General features: G+C 42.6%; 1 protein-coding gene across 2 annotated transcripts in view; it reads left to right on the forward strand.

The window, feature by feature from the left end:
• The first annotated feature begins 5,893 nt into the window (after positions 1-5,893).
• The window catches only part of adgrl4 (adhesion G protein-coupled receptor L4), a 119,365-nt gene continuing 99,757 nt past the window's right edge, over positions 5,894-25,501 (forward strand). Inside the window, exons 1-2 of one of the 2 annotated variants that reach the window (XM_068036342.1) lie at positions 5,894-5,981; positions 11,122-11,298. In XM_068036342.1, the coding sequence (XP_067892443.1) occupies positions 5,960-5,981; positions 11,122-11,298 (199 nt within the window). In that variant the 5' untranslated portion in view covers positions 5,894-5,959. The remainder of the gene's footprint in view (positions 5,982-11,121; positions 11,299-25,501) is intronic. The other variant, XM_068036343.1, reaches the window with a different exon arrangement.

The raw sequence follows: 25,501 nt of genomic DNA on the forward strand, positions 1-25,501 counted from the left end.
GACTTTTCCATTCATTTTCTAAACTTTACAGTAACCGGCTCTTTAAAAATTTAAGTGCTCAGTTAGAGCCATAAGCCCTTTAAAAATGGCGCCGGCACCTGCGCATTGGCGCTGGACGCCATTGCCAGCGATGGCTCGCCTGCCCTCTCCACGTCATCGGTGGGGGCGGCTTCCCCGGACATGGTAATGAGCTGCCGCGTTTGGAATCGAGACGGCTGCACGACGTGGGCCCCGTGCGTGTGGCCCGCAAATTTCTACGCCCGCTGCCTACTTTAGCGGCGGGCTTTTAAAATGCAGCCGGTGTGAAGACATTCCATTCAATGTCCAGGTTGATGAAGTTGGCATAGTACTGGAAGATATATACTAAATAGATTTGATGTGGTTCGGACAAAGGAAGAGTGAGGAAGAAACTTCCAAAGACCCCAAGTTTTAATGGAGCTATGGCAACTCATTGTCAAAGAATGGCTTGAAAAAATACAAGAAGTTCCTGCAGAACTCAAAATCTTTTGGCCATACTGAGTTGAGTTGTGGGGTATCTAATGGCATAATCTTCAAGGGAAGACAGGTGTTAATTCGGCAAATGCTTCGCCTTGACGTTCGTTTACAGTTGCACCAAGGTCATATGGGCATGGAGAAGTCCAGAAGACTTGCACACAAAACTGTCTACTGGCTGGGAATTAACAGCAACATTGAGCGAGCAGTACGGTTATATGATACATGCCAAGAGCATCAACCAAACTTACAGAAAGAGCCACTTCTTCCACATGAAGTTCCATTCCATCTTTGGACAATGATAGCCACCTGTTAAAGGTGACGATTATCTGTTACCAACTAAGCACTTCTCGAAGTTCCCCATAATCTGACAACTGAGGGACACCTTAAACCAATCAGTTGCTAACAATATCAGTGCAATGTTCAGCTTATTTGGCCCTCAGGGGAGATAGTATAGGACAATGGACAGCAGTGTACCGTCAAACCGTTTGAAGACATGTGTAAGAAATGGGCAGTGAACTGTGTCATATCTTCATCGCATTTCCCCAGGTCGAATGATCTAGCCAAAAGAATGGTATACATAGTCAAATCACTGATTGTGAAGTGTCAAGAAACCAATCAAGATCTGCACTTAGCTATGTTGTACCTAAGAGCAACACCAATTGGCACTGAATGACCATCACCTGTGGAAATCATGTTTGGAAGACAAATTAAAACAACTCTTCCAAGTCACTATTTCATGAAATCTACATCAATACAGGACAAACAGTTAGCAAAACAAGAAAAATGAAAGCTCTGCATGTCAAACATGCAGGTGTGGAACTACCACCATTACAGATGGGACAGAATGTCAGAGTGTTCCATCTGCAGGAGAGAACGTGGTTTCCCATGGAGGTGTTCAAAATCTGTGATGAACCAAGGTCATATGAAGTTACCACTCCCATTGCAGCAGTCCTAAGAAGAAGCCGATGTCAGCTGAGGGGACTAGCTAACAACATTGTACCTGATAACCCCATTGCTTTGAGAACACTGTTACAACCTGGTAGGAAAGGTGTCTAGGGGTTCCCTTTCAGCCTTCACCTGGTCTTACTATATCAGGGTTTAAATTTTAAACACACTGTGTTTTTAGCTCCCCCTTGGTGAGTCCTTGTTCACTGTTTTCCAATTATAGGGCAAAGAAAACAGCACACCAGGTTTTCTTGGGTTTAAAGAAGAAAGATTGAAATTTTATTAAACTTAAACTTGAGCTCTAATTCAGTTAACGCCTATGGATACGTGTCGTGCCCCAAGCTAGCATGCCATACGCGATACGCACATGCAAAATAGAGTCAGAAAAGAGCAAAAGAAAAATAAAGTGGAGAGGTTTGAGGCAATATCTGAAGAATTTCTTGTTACTGTGCTTTGAGCTCAATGTAGAGTCCTTTTGCAGGTAGTTCTTGCTTGTAGGTAATTCTTGCTTTTCATTGGGGCCCAGTATTCTTCTTAAACCTTGTTCACTGTAACAGACTTTTCTCTCTTGGGGTTCCTGTGTCTTCAATGGATTCCAAAGCTGGTGAGAAAGAGATGAGAACAAACAGGAGAGGTCTTTTCAGTCCAGGAGCCAACAGCTTTCTGAGTTCAAATTCTCTGTGGCGAGTTCAAAAAAAATCTGCAACAGCCAGTTAGTCATGTGACTAAACTGATCTGAACACATCTTCTGTGTATTGGGAGCAGGGTGTAGCTCCTTTATTCCGACATTGTCTGCTTGTATGCAAAAATGTCTTTCCAGCCAGGGGCTTGGCAACCCCTTGTAACAGGCCTTCTTTTCTTCCCAACAACAATTTGAAATTTAGTGTCCATGTGATGAAATTAATGTGCCTCATTCTTTCATTCTTGGCAGGTGGGGGCCTGCATGACAACACATTCACATTCCAATTCACAGAACGTGGTGAAGAAAAGTGACAAGTGTAGTGCTCAAACACAGGATGACTGTCAGAACACACAGGCAGGTCGAGAAGGAAGAAAAGTTGACAAGTCTATTTCTCAACCAAGCTACACAGTGACAAGATCAGGTCGAGTCAGTAGACCAACTGTACGTTTTACAGACAGTTGATTGAAGGACATTAGAGCCAGTGCATATGTAAATATTGTTCAAAACGGTTCTCTTTCATTGTGTACATAGTTTACTCTTTGTGTATTTCCAATTTAGGAAAGGAGGATGTTGTGATATCACTTTAATAGTCTGAGTACTTCACATATTATTATAGGAAGTGACATCAACCAATACACAAGAGTTGTGATAGTCACCCCTAGTCACAAGTCTACGATGGAGCTCTCTTGTAAATCTGTAACTTAACAATAAAGAAACCACAATTTAATCACCTTTCAACTGAAGATTGTTTGGTACCTTATTGCTGAAGAAAGCAATAACACAACACCTAGTCCCGCATCATTAAGAATATATTCCGATTTGTCTTTCACAGATGCAAAGTGAATGATTGATACTTCCCCTCATTGAACTCCATCTGCAGTAATTTTTCCACTTTACTTAGTCTATCTATTTTACTTTTAGTGTCCTTCTGCCAGCAACCTAACAATGGAAACTTGCATTTACATAGCACCTGGAATGTAGTAAGAAGGTCCCAAGATATTACACAGGAGCAATTATGAAACAAAATTTGACACCAAGCCACATAAAGAGATACTAGGACAGGTTGCCGAAAATTTGTTCAATGAGATAGATGCTAAGGAATGGCTTTAAAGGAGGAGTGAAAGCTGGAAAGCTGGGGAGATTTCAGAAACAAATTCCAGAGCTTAGGGCCGAGGCAGCTGAGGGCACAGGAACCAATGGTGGAGAGATAAAAATTGGGGTTCCAGCGTTGGAGGAGCGCAGAGATCTCAAAGTGTTGCAGGGCTGGAGGAGATCCAAAAAGAATAAGAAAACTTATATTTATATAGCATCTTTCATAAACTGCAGAATGTCCCAAAGCACTTTACAGCAAATGAGGTGCTTTTGAAGGGTTGTCACTGATGCAATGCAGGAAACACAGCAGACAATTTGTGCACAGCAAGTTCCCACAAACAGCAATATGATAATGACCAGATTATCTGTGTTTTTGATTGAGGGATGAATATTGGCCAGGAGAATGGGAAACTCCCTGTGAAAAAGCACCATGAGGTCATCTACATCCACCTGCAAGGGCAGATAGGACTTCAGTTTAACATCTCCCTTTACATTACACTGGAGGCTGTGCTAAGATTGCTCAAATCTCTGAAATGGGACTTGAACACACAACTTTCTGGCTCAAAGACAAGTGTGATATCCACTGAGCTATGGCTGACATCACTGTGGGTGTAGCATTAGGAAAGGACAAGGTCATGGAGGGGGTTGAACACAAGAATAAAATCAAGGCCTTGCTGGATTGGCAGCCAATGTTGGCCAGCAAGTACAGGGATAATGGGTGAAGAGGACTTGGTATGAGTTAGGATACGGACAGCAGAATTATAGATGAGCTCAAGTTTACGGAAGATATCAGGTGAGAGGCCAGCCAGGGGAGCATTGGAATAGTTGAGTCTTGAGGTAATAAAGGTAAGGATAAGGTTTTCCGCAGCAGATGAGCTGATGCAGGTGCAGAGGTAAGCGATATTATGGAGTTGGAAGTAGGCAATCTGTGATGGAGAGGATATGAGGTGCGTAGCTTAGCATAGGGTCAAATAGCACAGACTCTCAGACAGTGGCGAGAGAATGAAGCTTGTGGCAGGGACCAAAGGCAATGACATGAACATAAGAAATAATAGGGGTCTAAGGCGAGATCCTTGGGAGGCTTCAGCAGTAATGTTGTGGAAGCGTGAAGAGACGTAATTGCAGGAGATTCTTTTACTACAACTGGATAAATGAGTATGGAACCAGGTGAGGATAGCCTTTCCCAGCTGGGCAATAGAGGAGAGGCAGTGAAGCAGTACAGCATAGTCATCTGTACAGGTAGATGGGTCAAAAGGCTGAGCAGGATAGTTTACCACAGTCACAATCCCATAGGAAGACATTTGTGACTTTGATAAAAGTTAATTGAGTGCTGTGGCAGGGGTGGTAACTTGTTGGAAGGGATTCAAGCATAGGCTTGCAGGAAAGTTTGTCACAGAATTGAAACAAGTCAACACATTAAAGAACTTCAGCGAGGAAAGGGAGGTTGGAGATAAGCTGGTTATTGTGGATTTTTTTATTCATTCATGGGATGTGGGCTTCACTGGCCAGGCCAGCATTTATTGCCCATCCCTAATTGCCCTTGAGAAGGTGGTGGTGAGCTGCCTTCTTGAATCGCTGCAGTCCATGTGAGGTAGGTAAATCCACAGTGCTGTTAGGAAGGGAGTTCCAGGATTTTGACCCAGTGACCCAGTGAAGGAACGGCGATCTAGTTCCAAGTCAGGATGGTGTGTGACTTGGAGGGGAATTTGCAGGTGGTGGTGCTCCCATGCATTTGCTGCCCTTGTCCTTCTCGTTGGTAGAGGTCGTGGGTTTGGAAGGTGCTGCCTGAGGAGCATTTGTGTGTTGCTGCAGGGCATCATGCAGATGGTACACACTGCTGCCACTGTGTGTCGGGGGTGGAGGGAGTGACTGTTTCTGGATGGGGTGCCAATCAAGCCGGTTGCTTTGTCCTGGATGGTGTCGAGCTACTTGAGTGTTGTTGGAGCTGCACCCATCCAGGCAAGTGGAAAGTATTCCATCACACTCCTGACTTGTGCCTTGTAGATGGTGGACAGGCTTAAGGGAGTCAGGAGGTGAGGTCAGGAGAGGATTGCCAGCCTCTGCTCAGATCATAATACAGATTTTGGGCCAATATTTAGAAGGGGTCCCCAGAAGTGTATTAATATTTATAAGGGAAACCAGGAGTCTGCCAATATTTACAGGGAGTCCCCAGGAATGTGTCAAGATTTACGGGGTGTGGGGGGAGGTTCTCGCAGAAGTGTATCAATGTTTACAGGTGCTCCCCAGGAGTGTGTCAAAAGTTAGAAGGCAGGAACTCTAGGAGTGTGTCATTATTTACAGAGATCCCCAGGAGTATTTCAATAGTTACAGATAGGCCTTAGGAGTATGTCAATGCTTCTATTAAACTTTGACAAAAATCTTGCCTCAGGTATTTGACTGATAACAAGCACAGACATCAGTTTCTAAATGCTTTGTCATTTATAGTGTTTTGCCGACCTTATCACTTTTTAAATGTTATTGTTATTTCTTCTCAATGCTATTTACTCATTTTATTTTCCTTCATGCATACTACCTTGTCGTTAAAAAGCATTTGGAGAAAAAAAAAGTCCCTCAGTCCATTCTGGTTGTTGGGGATTGCAAACTCTAGGCAGGACGTGATGATCTCAGATCCTTAGGTCAGAAACAGGAAAGCAGTTTGTCAGGAAATTCACTGCCTCAGAACAAGAGAACTGTGCCTGAACATCCCACCTTCGATCATCGAGCAGGTTGCAAACTACAGGCTCCATGAAGTTCATTTTACTGTGCGGTAAGTGCGCAAACAGAACATGTTTCTTCACAAAAAGGTTCCGGCAACAGTCTTTCACATGCAGCATTGTTTTTAGGCAATTGAATTGTGAGGAAAGGTAGATGTGAGAGGAGAGTTCTGCTCCTTTGTTTGACACACGGACTCATGCTGAATAAATGTGATATATATTTTGATCACTCCACCACTGGCAGACGTGCTTTCAGCTTCCGAGGCCCTAAACTTTGGAATTCTCTCCCGAAGGTTCTCCACCTCTTTACCTCTGTCTCCTGTTTTAAGAATCTCCTTAAAATCTCCTTCTTTGACCAAACCTTTGGTCATCTGTCCTGATATTTCCTTACGTCAAATTTTGTTTGATTAAAAACTCCTGTGAAGCACCTATCTTGAAGTTGCTATATAAATTCAAGTAGTTGTTTTCGTTGTTGTCGGCATTTCTTAAAACTTTGTCATGGTTTTATTAAGTGTTAGGTTTCTGTCCTTTCTCTGTAACTAACTGTGGTGGAAAAAGGTCAACGAAGCTGTCTGAATAATTTCTTTTAGCGATGGATTTTGTCATGAGTTTGATATGTCAGTTAATGGCATGCTGCAATGCCAAGCTGGTTTAATATTCTACTCATATGTTAAACTAGAAAGAAAGCACTCGGAGGGAAGATTTCCACTGACCGCCAAGTGTTAGCAACATTATAAGCAGTGGGAGGGTTTTCTACATTTGCTGTTTGAAGTAACTGGGATTGTTCTCTTTAGAGCAAGAAAGGTTAAAGGGAGATTTAATAGAGATGTTCAAAACAATGGGGTCTTTTGATCTGTACAGAGAATAATTGTTTTCCACTGGCAGACATGCTAGTAAACAGACGAAACAGATTTAAGGTAATTGGCAAAAGAACCAGAGGGGAGATGAGGACAATTGTTATGATCTGGAAAGCACAGTCTGAAAAGACAGTGGCAGCAGATTCAGTACCAACTTTCATTATGGAATTGGATATATAATTGAAAATGAAAAACAATTACAGGGCTATCGAGAAGAAGCAGGGACTGATTAAATAGCTCTTTCAAAGAGACAACACGGGCTTGATGGGCTGAATGGCCTCCTTCTGTGTGTATGATTCTATGATGCCCAGTAAGGTCATAAAGAAATTCTGGAAGCGCGGTTTATAGTTTTGCTGGAAAACAGGATTGCAGGAAATCCTCCCTTCTTGTTTACAATGTCACCAGCACATAATGATTGAAGCAAAGTTTCCCTCCCTGCTGACTCTAACTTCCATGAGAAAAACAATGAAGATTGCTAGAGTTAAATATCAAATGGTAAGGTAATCTAACTGTAGATTTATCATATGTACAGTTACATTACTATGCCTACATATCTACAGTCAGCAGGCTTCAAAAGCAATGAATTGTGTGAAGTATTTTGAGCATGATAAAAGGAGTTACATTAATGCATGGGTTGTTGCTTTGTTTGCTACTTTTATCTGACCAGTGCGGTCCTGAGGGACGGCTACACTGTCGCAGGTGCCACCTTTCTCACGTGATGGCCAATATTTATCCCTCAACCAACATCACGAAAAGAACACTAAAATAAAAGCAAAATACTGCGGATGCTGTAAATCTGAAATAAAAATAGCAAGTTCTGGAAATACTCAGCAGGTGTGGCAGCATCTGTAGAGAGAGAAACAGAGTTAATGTTTCAGGACTGTGACCTTTCATCGGAGCTGGCAAAGGTCGCAGACCTGAAACGTTAACTCTGTTTCTCTCTCCACAGAAGCTGCCAAACTGACTGAGTATTTCCAGCACTTTGTTTTTATTTCACTAAAAGAACAGATTTTCTAGTCATTATCACACAGCGCTTTGGGGATCTTACTGGGTGCAAATTGGCCGCTGCGTGACTTCCAACAGTGACTATGTTTCAGAAGTACTTAATAGGCTGTAAAGCACTTTGGGACATCCCAATTGTTGAATAGGCATGGAATTTCTTTCTTTCTTACATATCCTGTTCCATACACATGGTGACAAAGGAGATTCTTTGGAATAAAAAGACTTATCCCAGCTAATTTAAATTTTTAAGCTTTGGAAAGAAATTCATGAAACGGGTCCAGGCAAATTGTTCAGTTTCCCAAAGGGTTTAAATCCCAATGGAGATGAGTGGAAAATGAGGACTCTCAGAAAAAGTGCAGCTCGGTAGAAAATTTTCCCTGACAGGCTAATAGAATTTTGGAATGAGTTAACAGGGAAGGGCATTGAAGCAGACAGTATGAATAGGTTTAACAAACAATTGAAATTATTTCTGGAAAGAGAAGGGATTAAGAGATGTCATGATCAAATGGGGTTGATCTATGGTGGAGGTGTTGGCTGGTTTGGGCCTCCTTCCTGTTTTTGTAAAACATTTTTGTTCCTGTGCATTGGGTGTTCTCTATGATTTCAAAGTACATCTGTCTTCCTCATTGCCCAGCTTTAATTTCTCTCAGTGGTGTTAATCCACTCTCCTGAATCCATATCTCAACCTCTGGGTTGAGGGAGGGCTCCTGGATTCACTCCAATTCACAGCTGGTAGGAGCTACCTGATGATGAATGGGGGGAGAAAAGGACAAAAACAAGTTTGAGCGCTAGAAACTGGGATAATTCTGAAATGGTTTCTATCCAGATGGCTCGATTGGAGAAAGCTTTTGTAGCTGAGAAAAGTCCCAAGTTAGATCATTGAATAGTGCTGAGTGGAGTCCTTGGGGCACTGTAATCAGCTTCAGTGCTCCTGGGCTAGAAAAAAGTAAAGACTTGCATTTTTATAGCACTTTCACAACCACTGGATGTCTCAAAGCACTTCAGAGGCAATTAAGTACTTCTGAAGTGCAGTCACTGTCATAATGTAGGAAACACAGCAGCCAACCACACAGCAAGCTCCCACACACAGCAGTATTATAATCACCAGATAATCTGTTTTTCGTAATGTTGATTGCGGGATAAATATTGGTCAGGACGCTAGGGAGAGCTCCCCCGCTCTTCTTTGAAGAGTGCCATAGAATCTTTCACATCCATTTGAGAAGGCAAATGGGGCCTAGGTTTAACGTCTGATCCAAATGACAGTGCTACAAACCCTCAGTACTATACTGAGGTATCGGCCTGAGGTATTGGCAGTCAAGTCTTGAAGTGGGACTTGTACCCAGAACCTTGTGGCTCAGAAACAAGAGTACAATCAACTGAGCCACAGCTAATAGAAAGTAGGTCAAAATCCTGGAACCCCTAACAGTGCTGTTGGTTTACCTACACCTCAAGGACTGCAACGCTTCAAGAAGGCAGCTCAACACCACCTTCTCGAGGGCAATTAGGGATGGGCAATAGTGCTGGCCTAGCCAGCAATGCTCACATCCCATGAACGAATAAAAAAAAAGCAGCTCCCTGATTGTCCCATTACCCCTGCTGGTATATTGTAGCCATTTTAACCTAACCTGCTTGATGGGGAAAGTGAAGGGATTGGATTGTCTGCCCATTTTACACCCCGCGCATTTTACATTCCATTGACTTATGAAGATGTTGGAAGAGTTGAGAATAGCTCCCCAGATAGAGGAATAAGAAAACACTCACATCTGGGTCAGGCCTTATTGTGTTGTGTAAAATGTCTGTTTATACTTCACATGGTGAGTTGATTTTGGAATGCAATGACTGCTGGTATGTAGACAAACGTGGCAATTCAGCATCAGTGATGTGCGCTGCAGGCAACAACGAGTTACATCGAGTCAGTGGAGGGTTATAGCAGCTGAAAATGTTCATAACCGTTAATATGTTTTTTCTTTCCTGATAATGTTAAAGGTAGAATATTGGTCAGGCCACCAGATAACTCTCTGCTCTTGCAAAACTTGTATAGAACCTTGGTTAGACCACACTTAGAGAACTGGTGAAGGTGCAAAAGAAATTTCCAAGAATTATACCAGAACTAAGAGGTTATAGCTATCAGGAAAGACTGAATGTGCTGTGGCTCTTTTCTCTCGAAGGTAACCTAAAAAGTTTTTAAAATTATGAAGTGGTTTGATAGGGTAAATGTAGAGAAGTTGCTTCCACATGTGGGCAGTCCAAAACTAGGGCACATAAATATAAGACATTCAGCTATAAATCCAATAGGGAATTCAGCAGAGACCCAGAGAATGATTAAAATGTGGATCTTGCTACCATGTGGAGTGTGTTACGACCAAGGTGGGAGTAATGCACTGTTAATTCAGTCCCAGAACGTTCAGTCTTTCCTGATAGCTATAACCTCTTGGTTCTGGTGAAATTCTTGGAAATTTCTTTTGCACCTTCCCCAGTTCTCTAAGTGTGGTCTAACCAAGGTTCTGTACAAGTTTAACAAGAGCAAAGAGTTATCCGGTGGCCTAACCAATATTCTACCTTTAACACTATCAGGAAAGGAAAAAACAGATTAACTGGTTATGAACATTTTCAGCTGTTATAACCCTCTACCGACTCAATTTAATTCGTTGTTGCCTGCAGCATATCAATAAAGTTTTTCCACCTACCAAAGAATAGTCAAATTAGACACTCTGTCCCCCAGAATAAAGCACACAGGACCTGTGAATAGAGTTAACTGAAGTTGGATGGGAGGAGACTCACCTGGAGCATAAACAGCAGCATAGACCAGTTGAGCTGATTGGTCTACTTCTGTGGTATAAAATCTATGTAATTCTATGTAATTTATTCTTCTTCAGACAGTGCCATAAGATGACAAACAAATGATGAGGGCAAAAGAATTAGGCGAAGAAGAGAACTTTTTTTTAAAATGGAATTGTTATGATGTGGAATGCACTGCCTGAAAGGGTCAAGGAAGCTGATTCAATATTAACTTTCATAAATGAATGGTTATATATATTGAACAAGAAAAAAAAATTGCAGTGGGAGTAGAACTAATTGAACAGCTCTTTCAAAGTGCACAATGAGCTGAATGACCTCCTAATGAGCTATATGATCCCAACTGGTAAATAGAATTCCAGTGCATCTTCATGTGAGAGCTTAGAAATGTAGATTTTCACATATGTTCTACATAGATTATGCCTCAAGAATCCAGCAAGTGATTCCATTGCCACCCTTAGAGCCATTGATTTTGACTCTTTGATGCTCTGTTTTGTGGCCTGCCTCTATTGTAATTTCTTCGCCTTTGAAATTCCAGTGTGGCTATCCAGTCTGCTGGATCTATGCTCGCTGTCACCAAGCTCCAGTGCTGACAATAAGGAAGACTGCAACGGCAATGAGTGCCACAGGAATGCTACCTGCACAGTGATGGGTGGGAAACGCGGATGCTACTGCAATGCAGGCTTCACGGGTGATGGAGTACGTCACTGCGAAGGTAGGAAAACACGTTCTAAGGAAATGCAATTTATACAGATTCAACAGTCCATAAATAACAGCCAGTGAGAAGGATCAAAATGTTATTTTTTTCTCTCAGTCCAGTGCATTGCAGATATCCTTTTCATGTGGAGAGTGCAGTTAGACTCTATTAGACTCACTTAGACATCATTGTGTCTGCTTCACAACAATATAAATATTGGCAGTCTAAGGGGCACTAAATGAAATAATGCTACTGAATTGGATCCTCGCCCACCCATGGAAGGGGAAAGGGAAGTGAGCACATGCCTGACAAGACTTGATATCCTTTCATGGCCTCACCCCCTCCCTGTCTCTCCAACTTTCTCCATCCCTACAACTCTCCAAGAATTCTGCATTCCTGCAACTTAGGCCTCTTGTGCACCCACCACTTCCTTTGTCCTTCCATTGGCAGCCCTGCCATCAGCTACGATCAGAAATTTGTACCCTAAACCTTTCCGCCTCTTCCCTTCTCCCACCATCTTTAAGATGCTCGTTAAACCGACCTCTTTGGCCAAGCTTTTGGTCACCTGTCCTAATGTCTTCCTTTGTTTGCTGTCAATTTTTTCCTCTGCTAATGCTCCTGTGAAGTGTCTTCAGAGATGTTATTACATTAAAGGTGCTATATTAATGCAAGTTGTTGTTGAAGTGTCCTGATAGGTGGAGGAATAAAGGAAAGGTAATTGGGAGTTACAGAGAGAATTTATAAGATGGATAGTGGAATGTTTTCGCAATGGAGAAATGCTGATGGTACCAGTCTCATTTTTCCTTTCCTGCGCCATCACCTCAGGAGTCCAACAAGAATATATCCTTGGCCCATTTCTTTTCTCTATCGTATGCTGCCCCTTGGTGGCATCATATACAGACACAGAGTCAGCTCCATATGTGTGCTGAAACTGCCATCTCCTTCTGGACCTTACAGCTCCCTCTGCACTGTCAAAATGCCCTACATCAAGTCCCCTATAAGTCACCACTTCCTTCTTGATGATCAAAAAGACCTGTTCTCACTACAAAACCCAGTCCCTCAGCAGTGATTCCATCAACTTCCAGGGCTCCTCAAACTGAGCAAACTATGCACAAAAACTTTGGTGCCCTGTTCAACCCAGAAATGACCTCAAATCCTACATCCTTTCTATTACTCACCTGCCCCAACCCAGTCTCTCTGCCATTGAAACCCTGATTTATGTCTTCAATACTTTAATGAACTCCTTGCTGGCTGTGCTTTGTTCACATTTCCTAACCTCCAAATTTCCTAAAACACAGCTGCTCATATCCAGTCCCACACTAAGCCCCACTCATCCATCACTCCTGTCTTTGTGAACCTATACTGGCTCCATCTCCTTCACTGCATTAAATGTAAAATCCTTATTTTCATCTTCAATCCCTCCACGCACTCGCTCAACCCTACCTCCGCAACCTCCTCCTAACTTACTCCCACACTCTAAAGACTTCCAACTCTGACCTCCTGTTGCATTCTCCTTTCTTCAGCTCTGCATAGCGCCTGCTCAGTGCTCTCTCCCAAAAGCTCTTGCCTACATATTTCACTCTTCTCCTTCGATGTATTTGAAACCTATCTTTTCAGCAAGCTATCAATCGCCCTCACCATACTTTGTTCCATTTCACGCTGGGAAGTTCCTTATAAAAAGAAAAACTGAAAGAATTGCATTTATATAGTGCCTTTCATGACCTCAGGACATGCCAAAGTGCTTTACAGCCAACGAAATACCTTTTAAAGTGTAGTCATTGCTGTAATATAGGAAATGTGGCCGTCAATTTGCACAGAGTGAACTGCACATAAAAAACAGGGTCGGCAAGCTCCTACAAGCAGTAATGTGATAATAACCAGATAATTTGTTTTTAATTTAGCAGCATAGATATGTTACAGCAAGGTTAAGCGCGCTGTGCACGATATTAGCAAAACACGTGTTTATATAAAAATCGCAAAGGTCACAGGACAAGTAGAGATGAGGGAGCCCATCTGGCTCACCTCCCCATTGCAAACCTTGGACTATTGCAAAATTCAACTACCTCTTCAGTGACTCCTAGGATTATGCTTCTGGTACTCTACTGGAAGACCCAGAATTACATAGAATTTACACCACTGAAATAGGCCATTCGGCCCAGATAGTCTATGCTGGTGTTTATGCTCCACACAAGCCTCCTCTCACTCTCATTTACTTCATTTATCACCCTACCAACATATTCCCAGTTCCTTTCTCCCTCATGTTGCTTTTCCAGCCTCCCCTTAAATGCATCTATGCTATTCACCTCAACCTCTCCCCTGTGGTAGCAAATTCCACATTCTCACCACTCTCTGGGTAAAGAGGTTTCTACTGAATTCCCTGTTGGATTTATTAGTGATTATTTATTTTATGGTCCTTAGTTCTGCTATTGCTTGCACATGGATACATCTTCTTGATGTCTATCCTTTCATAAACTTAAAATAAAGATCACCTACTAACATTGAGAGTCAGCTCCTCTTTCATCTTAACTGTGGTTGGTGATACAGTGATGAACTGTATAGAATGTACAGCACCTATATAAGAATGGTACAACAACAGCAAGCGCAACTTATATTTATATAGTGCCTTTAACATCATAAAACATCCCAAGGAGTTTCACAGGAGCATGATGAAGCAAAATTAGACATTGAGTCACAAAAGGCGATATTAGGGCAGATGGCCAAAAGCTTGCTAAAAGAGGTAGGTTTTAAGGAGCATCTTGAACAAAGACAGAGAGGTAGAGAGTGGGAGAGGTTTAGGGAGGGAATTCCAGAGTTTAGGGCCTAGATAGCTGAAGGCATGTTCGCCAATGGTGGTACAATTAAAATCAGGGATGCTCAAGAGGCCAGAATTAGAGGAGTGCAGATATCTCATAAGGTTGTGGAGCTGGAGGAGATTACAGAGATAGGGAGGGCCGAAACCATTGGAGGGATTTGAAAACAAGGATGAGAATTTTAAAATCGAGGAGTTGCTTGACCAAGGATGAGGGACTTCAGTTATGTGCTGAGATTGGAGAACCTGAGGTGGTTCTCATTAGAGAAGAGAGTTTTAAGAGATTTGATAGAGGTGTTCAAATCATGAATGGTTTTGATAGAGTAAATAAGAAGAAATTATTTCTGGTGACAGGAGCATCGGTAAACAGAGGACATAGATTTAAGGTGACTGGCACAAGAACCAGAGGTGGCATGAGGAAATGATTTCTTACACAGTGATTTGTTGTGATATTGAATGCGCTGCCTGAAAGTTTAGTGAAAGCAGATTGAATAGAAACGTTCAAAACAGAATTGGATAAATACTTGAAAAGAAAACATTTACAGGGCTACAGGGAAAGAGCAGGGGAGAGAGACTAACTAGATAGCTCTACCATAGAGCTGTCACAGACACGATGGGCCAAATGGCCTCTGTGTGTGTTCTATCATTCTACATCTCTATATATGAATGCTGCATTTGCCAGAGTGATTAGTACAGCCACAATAACGTGTAATCAGATAAATGGAGCAGCTTGAGATCGAGGTTTTTAAGCATCACTTTTAAATTATATGATAAAATATTTAAAATAATTAGTTAGAGGAGGATCAATTTCAATGGATTTGGCCCAGCTAAGGTTAGCAGGCAAAATTGTAATTGAACAATGGCCTGCCTTTAAAGAGGAAATAGTTTGGGTACAGTCAAGGTACATTCCCACAAGAGGGAAAGGTAGGACAATCAAAGCCTGGATGACAAACGAGATAGAGAGTCAGATGAAGCAGAAAAAGGGTGCCTTCGACAGATGTCAGTTTGATAGTACAAGTGAGAGCCAAGCTGAATATAGAAAGCTCAGAGGGGAAGTGAAAAAGGACATGAGCAGCAAAGAGAGGCTGTGAGAAGAAACTGACAGCTAACATAAAAGAGAATCCAAAAATCTTCTATAGGCATCTAAATAGTAAAAGGCTGGTTAAAAGAGGAGTAGGAATGATTAGGAACAGAAAAGGGAATTTATGTTGGAGGGCAAGACTGAGGTACTAAATGAGTACTTTGCATCTGTCTTTACCAAGTAAGAAGATACTGCCCAAGTCACAGTGAAAGAGGAGGTAGTTGAGACACTGGCTGGGCTAAAAATTGATAAAGAGAAGGCATTAGAAAAGTTGGTATAATACAGTTAATAAGTCACCAGGACCCGATTAGATGCATCCAAGGATACTGAGGGAAGTAAGTGTATAAATTGCAGAGACACTGGTCATAATCTTCCAATTCTCCTTAGATACAAGGACGGTGCCATAAGACTGAATAATTGCAAATGTTGCACCCTTGTTCAGAGAAGGGTGTAAAGGTAAGCCCAGCAACTACAGGCCAGTCATTTTAACCTCAGTGTTGGGAAAGCTTTTAGAAACAATAATCGAAGACAGAATTAACAGACACTTGGACAAATGTGGATTAATTAAGCAAAGCCAGCATTGATTATTTTGGGAGGAAAAATCGTGTTTAACTAACTTGATTGAGTTTTTTGATGAGGTAACAGAGCGGGTTGATGAGGGTAATGTGGCTGATGTGGTGGACATGGACTTCCGAAGGCATTAGATAAAGTGTCACATAACAGGCTTGTCAGTAAAGGTGAAGCCCATGGAATAAAAGAGACAGTGATAGCATGGAGACAAAGTTGGCTGAGTGACAGGAAACAGAAGGTACTAGCAAATGTTGTTTTTCAAACTGGAAGAAAGTATATATTGACGTTCCCAGGGGTCAGTATTAAGAACACTGCTTTTTTGGTCTATATTAATGGCATAGGCTTGGGTGTGCAGGGCACAATTTCAAAATTTGTAGATGACCCAAAACTTGGAAATATTGTGAACTGTGAGGGGGATAGTAATAGAGGATGTAGACAGGCTGGTGGAATGGGCAGGCATGTGGCAGTGGTTAGCATCTGGAATGCCCTGCCTGAGAGTGTGGTGGAGGCAGATACAATTGTGGCTTTCAGAAGGGAATTGAATAATTATCTAAACAAAACAATTTGCAGGGCTACGTGGAAAAGATGGGGGAGTGGGCCTGGGTGAGTTGCTCTTACGGAGATCCAAATGGCCACCTTCTATGCTGTAACCATTCTATGATTCTCTATACCCCCCTCTGCAATAAATCTCAACCATTTCAAAGCAAACGGATAATTTATATAAGGCTTCAGCCATTAAGCATGATGTGAGCCAAGGCAATCAATGTTACATGGGTTGTTGTAAAAGCTCAATTGGTTCATTCATGTCCTTCAGAAGAAAAATAGGCCCAACACCTTTACAATCCAGCTAGTGAGTGGCAACAAATGTGATAGTGCTAGTATTGCTTATGTCCCAAGAACAAATTAAAGGAGAAAGTCAGACTCTAAAACATAGGGCTTGAATAGTTGCCACCAGAATTTGGTGCAGCACCATTTCTTCTTGTGGGGCAGGATGAGGTGGGTGAACAGATCTTTCATTTACCTGTATGCCAAAGGGATGGATCTGGGGATTTCATGAGCTACTCATTCTTACATGGCATGAACACAACTCTTGCAAGCTGAGAGCTGACATGAGTCACAAAAGAAGACACAAATATCATAAAAGAAATGTTGGGGAACACAGGGCTGAGTGAGAGTGAGAGGAACTGAAAGAAATCAGTATTAGTAGAGAAATCGTCTTGGGGAAATTGATGGGATTGAAGGCCGATAAATCCCCAGGGCCTGATGGTATGCATCCCAGAGTACTTAAGGAAGTGGCCCTGGAAATAGTGGATGCATTGGTGGTCATCTTTCAAGATTCTATAGACTCTGGAACAGTTCCTACAGATTGGAGGGTAGCTAATGTAACCCCACTATTTAAAAAGGGAGGTAGAGAGAAAGCAGGGAGTTATAGACCAGTCAGCCTGATGTCGGTAGTGGGGAAAATTCTAGAGTCCATTATCAAAGGTTTTATAGCAGACCACTTGGAGAACAGGGGTAGAATCGGGCAGAGTCAGCATGGATTTACGAAAGGGAAATCATGCTTGACAAATCTACTAGAATTCTTCAAGGATGTAACTAGTAGAGTTGATGAGGGGGAGCCAGTGGATGTGCTTTATTTGGACTTTCAGAAGGATTTCGACAAAGTCACACATAGGAGAAAAGCGTGTAAAATTAAAGTGCATGGGATTGGGGATAATGTATTGCAATAGATAGAAAATTGGTTGGTGGACAGGAAACAAAGAGTCGGGATAAATGGGTCTTTTTCCGAATGGCAGGCAGTGACTAGTGGGGTACCGCAGGGATCGGTGCTAGGACCCCAGTTATTCACAATATACATTAATGATTTGGATGAGGGAACTAAATGTAATATCTCCAAATTTGCAGATGACACTAAACTGGGTGGGAGGGTGAGTTGTGAGGAGGATGTAGAGAGGCTTCAGAGTGATTTGGACAAGTTGAGTGAGTGGGCTAATGCACGGCAGATGCAGTATAATTTGGATAAATGTGAGGTTATCCACTTTGGTAGCAAAAACAGGAAGGCAGATTATTATCTGAACGGCTATAAACTGAGAGAGGGGAATATGCAGTGAGACCTGGGTGTTCTTGTACACCAGTCGCTGAAGGTAAGCATGCAGGTGCAACAGGCGGTAAAAAGGCAAATGGTATGTTGGCCTTCATGGCGAGAGGATTTGAGTACAGGAGCAGGGATGTCATGCTGCAATTATAGAGGGCCTTGGTGAGGCCACACCTGGAATATTGTGTGCAGTTTTGGTCACCTTATCTGAGGAATAATGTTCTTGCTATAGAGGGAGTGCAGCGAAGGTTTACCAGACTGATTCCTGGGATGGCGGGTCTGAAGTATGAGGAGAGATTGAATCGGTTCGGATTATATTCGCTGGAGTTCAGAAGAGTGAGGGGGGGATCTCATAGAAACCTATAAAATTCTAACAGGACTTGACAGGGTAGATGCAGGAAGGATGTTCTCGATGGTGGGCGAGTCCAGAACCAGGGGTCACAGTCTAAGGATACAGGGTAAACCATTCAGGATTGAGATGAGGAGAAATTTCTTCACCCAGAGAGTGGTGAGCCTGTGGAATTCACTACCACAGAAAGCAATTGAGGCCAAAACATTGTATGTTTTCAAGGAGTTAGATGCAGCTCTTGAGTCTAAAGGGAAAAAAGGATATGGGGCGACAGCCAGAACAGGTTGCTGAGTTGGATGATCAGCCATGCTCATAATGAATGGCGGAGCAGGCTCGAAGGGCCAAATGGCCTACTCCTGCTCCTTTTTTTTATAACAAAGTCCTTTTGAGGCATTTCAACATGCCCCAAATTTAACTCAGACTGAGGTAATTGATCCCAGAGGAGATTGATTACCTTCAGACTGGCAGAAAGTGGAAAGTGGTGTCCCGCAGGAATCCATGCTGGGACCACCGTTGTATTCACAATATATAAGTGGTCTGAACTCAGGAATTGTAGCTATTGTGTTGAAATTTGCAGTTGCTATCAAATTGAGTTGAGGGGGTGAGGGCGGTGCTGGATATAGCTCATAATGTGGGGCACTGCACCAAAATACAGGAAGGTATAAACAGGATTGCCAAGTAGGCAGATAAATAGAAAATAAAATTCAGTACTGTGAAGTGTGTAGTAGGAGGAATAAGGAGATGACTTATTCCTTGGAAGATAAAAAGCTAAATGGGATATAAGACACAAAAATCTGGCAATACAGATAAATAAATCTGTAGCAAAACAAGCTGATAAGACTATAAAGGGTCCAAACAAAGTACTGGAGTTCTTTAGCAGAGGAACAGAATAAATAAACATTTATATAGAACCTCGACGAGACCACACTTGCCAATAGAAATCCTTCTTGGGCACAACGTAAAATGGAAGATATTGAATTGCCCGCCTGTTATGCTCCCTGCTTGATATACTTGACTTTGATTGAATTGAATATCAAGAAGAGCGTATCGCATGCGTTTGATGCAATACTGCCCTCTTTACACTTTTGCTTAAGCCGGATTTCTACTACATGGGCTACTGCGCGCACTTCTGGTCTTCATCCTACGAGAAAGATATTGAAGCTCTGGAAAAGGACTTACAAGGAATGTAATGGTCGACGGATGTTTTTGCAAATGGAAGGCGGTTTCCAGTGGCGTTCCACAGGGTTCAGTGTTGCTGTTCAGGGTCTTGCTGTTTGTGATATATAATAATTTGTACTTAAATGTGGGAGGCATGATTGGGAAATTTGCAGATGACACAAAAATTGGCCATGTTATTGATAGTGAAGAGGATAGCGGTAGACTCAAAGTTATATCAATGCTTTGGTTGAGAGGGCGGAAAAGTGGCAAATGGAATTCAATCCGGAGAAGTGTGATGTAATGCATTTGGGGAGGGCAAATAAAAGCGAGGGAATACACAATAAATGGGAGGATATTGAGAGGAGTAGAAGAAGTGAGAGACCTGGGAGTGCATGTCCACAGGGCCCTGAAGGTGGCAGGACAGGTAGATAGAGTGGTAAAGAAGGCATATGGATTGCTTTCCTTTATTGGTCAAGGTATAGAATTCAAAAGCAGGGATATAATGCTGGAACTGTATAAAAGGCTGGTTAGGCCACAGTTGGAGTATTGGTCACCACATTACATAAAGGACATGATTGCTCTGGTGAGAGTACAGAGGAGATTTACAAGAATGTTTCCAGGGCATGTAAATTGCAGCTATGAAGAAAGATCGGATAGGCTAAGGTTGTTTTCCTTGGAACAAAGGAGGCTGAGGAGTGACTTAATTGAGGTGTACAAAATTATGATGGCCCTAGAAAGAGGAGACAGGAGGACCTGTTTCCCCTAGCGGAGAGGTCAATTACCAGGGGGCACAGATTTAAGTTGATTGGTAGAAGGATTAGAGGGGACATGAGGAAAAACTTTTTCAGCCAGAGGGTGGTGGGTGTCTGGAATTCGCTGCCTGGATCGGTGGTGGAGGCAGAAACCCTCAACTCATTTAAAAGGTACCTGGACCTGCACCCGACGTGCTGTAACCTGCAAGGCTCGGGACCAGGTGCTGGAAGGTGGAATTAGATTGGGCAGCTAGTTTTTTCAGCCGGCGCAGACATGATGGGTTGAATGGCCTCTTTCTGTGCCATAACTTTTCTATGGTTCTTTGGTTACTGGCATTGAGGGGACACAACTATCAGGAAAGGCTGAGCAGGCCAGGGCCCTGATCCGAGAGGAAGTCTGCCATTTTCGTGTTGATACATGCTTGAAATGTACTACATGTTGTTGCAAAATCGGCAGCGTTTTTGTCGATTGCTTGATCCCAGACTCCCAGCAGAGCTGCGCCTAGTCACAGGGATCATGGCAGCTTTGTGTCCTTGTGTGGAAGTTCAAAGCTTGAGTGCTGCACCCAGCCTCTCAAACCGAGGATTGCCAGATCGCGGAATCACCCCCGTATCTCCGCACCCTAATCTGAGGGGATCACAAACTAAGCCTGCTGCCTACAACTTGTTGATTATCCAACATTTGTCTCCCACCATCAATGCACTTCCCCTTCAGGATTGTACTCCAGGCAGAGTTTGTACTTGATGAGGTTAATTGCATTGCTGCATGTTTGAAGACCTCGTGCTTCTTTTGCCTTGAACCCCTCACCCCACCTCCCACAGCTAATCAAAACCCACAATCATTTTGGAGGAAGGAAGCTGTCAATTTGCTTTGGAACATGGAATCTGAATAATCTCTTTGTATTGTCTGCTGCGTGCGGCTTTGTGTGACTGATGGGCTTGGCACTCCTGTTTACAAAGTTGTCGTGAAACGATTGTGGAAACAAGAGTGAGCCTCTCTTTGTCGATATGATTGTTGCGATGGTAGCTTGGTGAACTGAGATGGCAGTCAGGCCAAGCAACATACAGGCAGAGGACAGCATCCATTTACAGATAAAGCAGTTCCCCGCTGCAACCTGTTCAGCTTCTTTTTTAATCTGCGTCTGCAGTTTTCGAGCTGTCTGTTGCTATTTATAAATATAAAAGTATCTTTGTTGTCTCTTAAAAGGTCATCCAATTGGTCAGCACGTCGTGTACTTTGCTTTCATGCATGTAGCCACTTTTGTATTTAACACGATGGGACATTGTGTGGAGAGTTGGCAGGAGCCCAGGGCAAACAATAGGATTCCAACTTGCCAAGATCTTATGTGGCTCACAATTCAGTCAATGGCCATTTTGCATTAACCAGTTTTATATTACAAACATACGGAAGGAGAGCTAGAGAAAGAACTGAAAGAAAGACCTGCATTTATATCGCCAAATTCATGACCTCAGCTTGTCCCAAAGCTCTTTGCAGTCAATGAAGTACTTTTGAAGTGTAGTCAAAGCTGTATTGTAGGAAACACGGCAACAACTAACGCACAGCAAGGTCCCATAAATGTGATAATGACCCAATAATCTGTTTTTAGTGATGTTGGTTGAGGGATGAAATTTGGCCAAAACACAGAGGAGAACTCCCATGCTCTCTTGTAAATACTGCCAAGAATTTTTCACATCCACCTGAGAGGTCAGATAGGGCTTTAGTTTAACATGTCATCTGAAAGACAGCACCTCCAACAGCTAGATGAGGACTTAAACTCACAATCATTTGACTCAGAGACAAGCATACAACCACTTAGCCACAGCTAGCACTTTTTAGGCACTAAGACCACCAGGCCCACATCTGCTCACACTGACCATTAAGTAGTTAATATTATGGACCAGTCAGCCTGACGACGGTAGTGGGGAAAATTCTAGAGTCCATTATCAAAGATTTTATAACAGAGCACTTAGAGAACAGTGGTAGAATCGGGCAGAGTCAGCATGGATTTACGAGAGGGAAATCATGCTTGAAAAATCTACTAGAATTCTTCAAGGATGTAACTAGTAGAGTTGATGAGGGGGAGCCAGTGGATGTGGTTTATTTGGACTTTCAGAAGGCTTTTGACAAAGTCCCACATAAGAGATTAGCGTGTAAAGTTAAAGTGCATGGGATTGGGGGTAGTATATTGTGATGGATAGAAAATTGGTTGGCAGACAGGAAACAAACAGTAGGGATAAATGGGTCTTTTTCCGAATGGCAGGCAGTGACTAGTGGGGTACCGCAGGGATCGGTGCTAGGACCCCAGCTATTCACAATATGTATTAATGATTTAGATGAGGGAACCAAATGTAATATCTCCAAATTTGCAGATGACACAAAACTGGGTGGGAGTGTGAGTTGTGAGGAGGATGCAGAGAGGCTTCAGGGTGATTTGGACAAGTTGAGTGAGTGGGCTAATGCATGGCAGATGCAGTATAATGTGGATAAATGTGAGGTTATCCACTTTGGTAGCAAAAACAGGAAGGCAGATTATTATCTGAACGACTATAAACTGAGAGAGGGGAATATGCAGCGAGATCTGGGTGTTCTCATACACCAGTCGCTGACGGTAAGCATGAAGGTGCAACAGGGGGTAAAAAAGGCAAATGGTATGTTGGCCTTCATAGCGAGAGGATTCGAGTACAGGAGCAGGAATTTCTTGCTGCAATTATACAGGGCCTTGTTGAGGCCACACCTGGAATATTGTGTGCAGTTGTGGCCTCCTTATCTGAGGAAGGATGTTCTTGCTATAGAGGGAGTGCAGCGAAGCTTTACCAGATTGATTCTTGGGATGGCGGGACCGACGTATGAGGTGAGATTGAGTCGGTTAGGATTATATTTGCTGAAATTCAGAAGAGTGAGGTGGATCTCATAGAAACCTATAAAATTCTAACAGGACTTGACAGGGTAGATGCAGGAAGGATGTTCCCGATGGTGGAGGCGTCCAGAACCAGGGGTCATAGTCTAAGAATACAGGGTAAACCATTCAGGACTAAGATGAGGAGAAATTTCGTCACCCAGAGAGTGGTGAGCTTGTGGAATTCACTCCCACAGAAAGCAGTTGCGGCCAAAACATAGTATGTGTTCAAGAAGGAGTTAGATATAGCTCTTGGGGCAAAAGGGATCAAAGGATATGGGGGGAAAGCAGGAACAGATTACTGAGTTGGATGATCAGCCATGATCATAATGAATGGCGGAGCAGGCTCAAAGGGCCAAATGGCCTACTCCTGCTCCTATTTTCTATGTTTCTATGTTTCTAGTACAGGTTCACACACCACCTGCAGCAGTCTCTGGTAAGGACAACTCATGGCAACAGGCCAAAACTCAGCAAGGGAAAGAAAAAAATCCTGCAGTAGATTTCAGGAAATCCTATGGAAGTTCTCCTTGAATCCCATGGCTAATGAAGCAATTCCACAAGATCCTGGTTATCACAGGCAATGCCAGCAGATGTACTGAACCAACTCACACACCCTTCCTGCCCCCATGGCTTTGGCATTTCCTAATATCCTCTGGAACAGGATTTGAAGTGTCCACTCGTATCATTAGGCTATTTCCAAAGGTTCTCATCCATTTCTTCTCACATACCTCATTGGTCAAAAATATTACTATAGCTATCCATATATTTATAACGCCGGTCATTTTCACTGACCAGCCTGGTAGGTACTCCAGATAATCAGCACCCTCTGTACGAAGGGATTATATCCTACCATGGTATTTATCTTTGCTTGTCTAAGCTTGCCTAGGGACAGAGGAACAGGAGGAGGCCATATAGCCCCTCAAACCTTTTCCACCTTTCAATTCGATCTTGCCTTAATGCTGCCTTGGTTCCATATTCTGTGATACCCTTACCTAACAGAAACCAATCAATCTCAGTTTTGAAATTTTCAATTGATCCCCAGCTTCAAAGTTTTTTAAGGGAGGGAGTTCCAGATTTCCACTACCCTTTGTGTGAAGAAGTGCTTCCTGACTTCACTTTTGAAAGGCCTCTAATTTTAAGGCTAAATTTCCCTGTTCTGGACTCACCTACCAGAGGAAAATTTTATCCCTAACAACCCTATCCAATCCTTTAATTATTTGAAACACCTCAACCAGAACATCTATTCTCTACTCGAGGAATCCATGTTCCCTTGTCTTAGATTTTATGTCAATACTGAACATCTCTCTGGCATTCTTTTTAGGCTCTTCAAATCTTTCCCTCCCCTTGCCCCTCCTTATCTCTGTAATCTCCTCCAGTCCCACAACCCTCCAAGAAATCTGCACTCCTCTAATTCTGGCCTCTTGTGCATCACTGATTTTAATCACTGCACCATTTGTGGCTGTGCCTTCAGTTGCCTAGGCCCCAAGCTCTGGAATTCCCTCCCTAAACCTCGCCACCTCATTTTCCTCCTTTAAGACGTTCCTTAAAACTGACCTCTTTGACCAAGCTTTTGGTCATCTGACCTAATATATCTCCTTTTGTGGCTCGATGTCATAATTTATTTTATAATGCTCCTGTGAAGCGCCTTGGGACGTTTTATTATGTTAAAGGTGTTATATAAATATAAGTCGTTGTTGTTCTTAATTATGACCAGCTTTGTCACCTTTTGTCCACAGTGAACATTCTCGGTATCTTTAGCATTTCCCAATCCAAAGTTCCCAATCCCATCATCATCTCATTGCCTTTGTCTGTTCTGTCTCCAGATGATCCTTACATGCCGTATTGTCCAGAATTCTACATCACTGCTCAAGGTGGGGCAGAACCATATTCTTTGTAAAATAATTCCAGTAAGATGGAATTTTTTCAGAGAATTATGAGTGGTTTTGAAAGAGTAAATAGGGAGATGTTGTTTCCACAGGCAGGAGGGTCAGTAACCTGAGAACACAGAATTAAGGCAATCAGCAAAAAAAAGACAGATAAAGCAACTTTTTTTTTATACAGCGATACTTTATGAATTGGAATGCACTGCCTGAAAAGGTGGTGGAAGCAGATTCAATAATAACTTTCAAAAGCATATTTGATATATATTTCAAAAGGAAAAATTGCAGGACTGTGGGAAAGAGCAAGGCAATAGCTGGCACAGGCATGATGGACCGAATGGCTTCCTTCTGTGCTTTATGATTCTATGAAATGTTAATACATCATCTCTCTGCCACTGGTAGCTGATCACTGAAGGTATATGTCTAACTTCACTTTCCTGCTTTGTGCCCATTCCCTTTAATATTTTTTCCTCTCCAAGTGTGTGTCTAATTCTCTTATAAACATGTGCCTGAATCAAGTGCAATAGCGCGGTGACTCTCCTGGGACACATACTGTATCCCTTGAGTTGTACATCTTAAGATCCTGTTTGCTTTTTTGCACCATTTCTGCACAATGTGCTGACGATTTAA

This window comes from Heterodontus francisci, chromosome 8 (assembly GCF_036365525.1).
Source record: "Heterodontus francisci isolate sHetFra1 chromosome 8, sHetFra1.hap1, whole genome shotgun sequence".
Classification (NCBI taxonomy): domain Eukaryota; kingdom Metazoa; phylum Chordata; class Chondrichthyes; order Heterodontiformes; family Heterodontidae; genus Heterodontus; species Heterodontus francisci.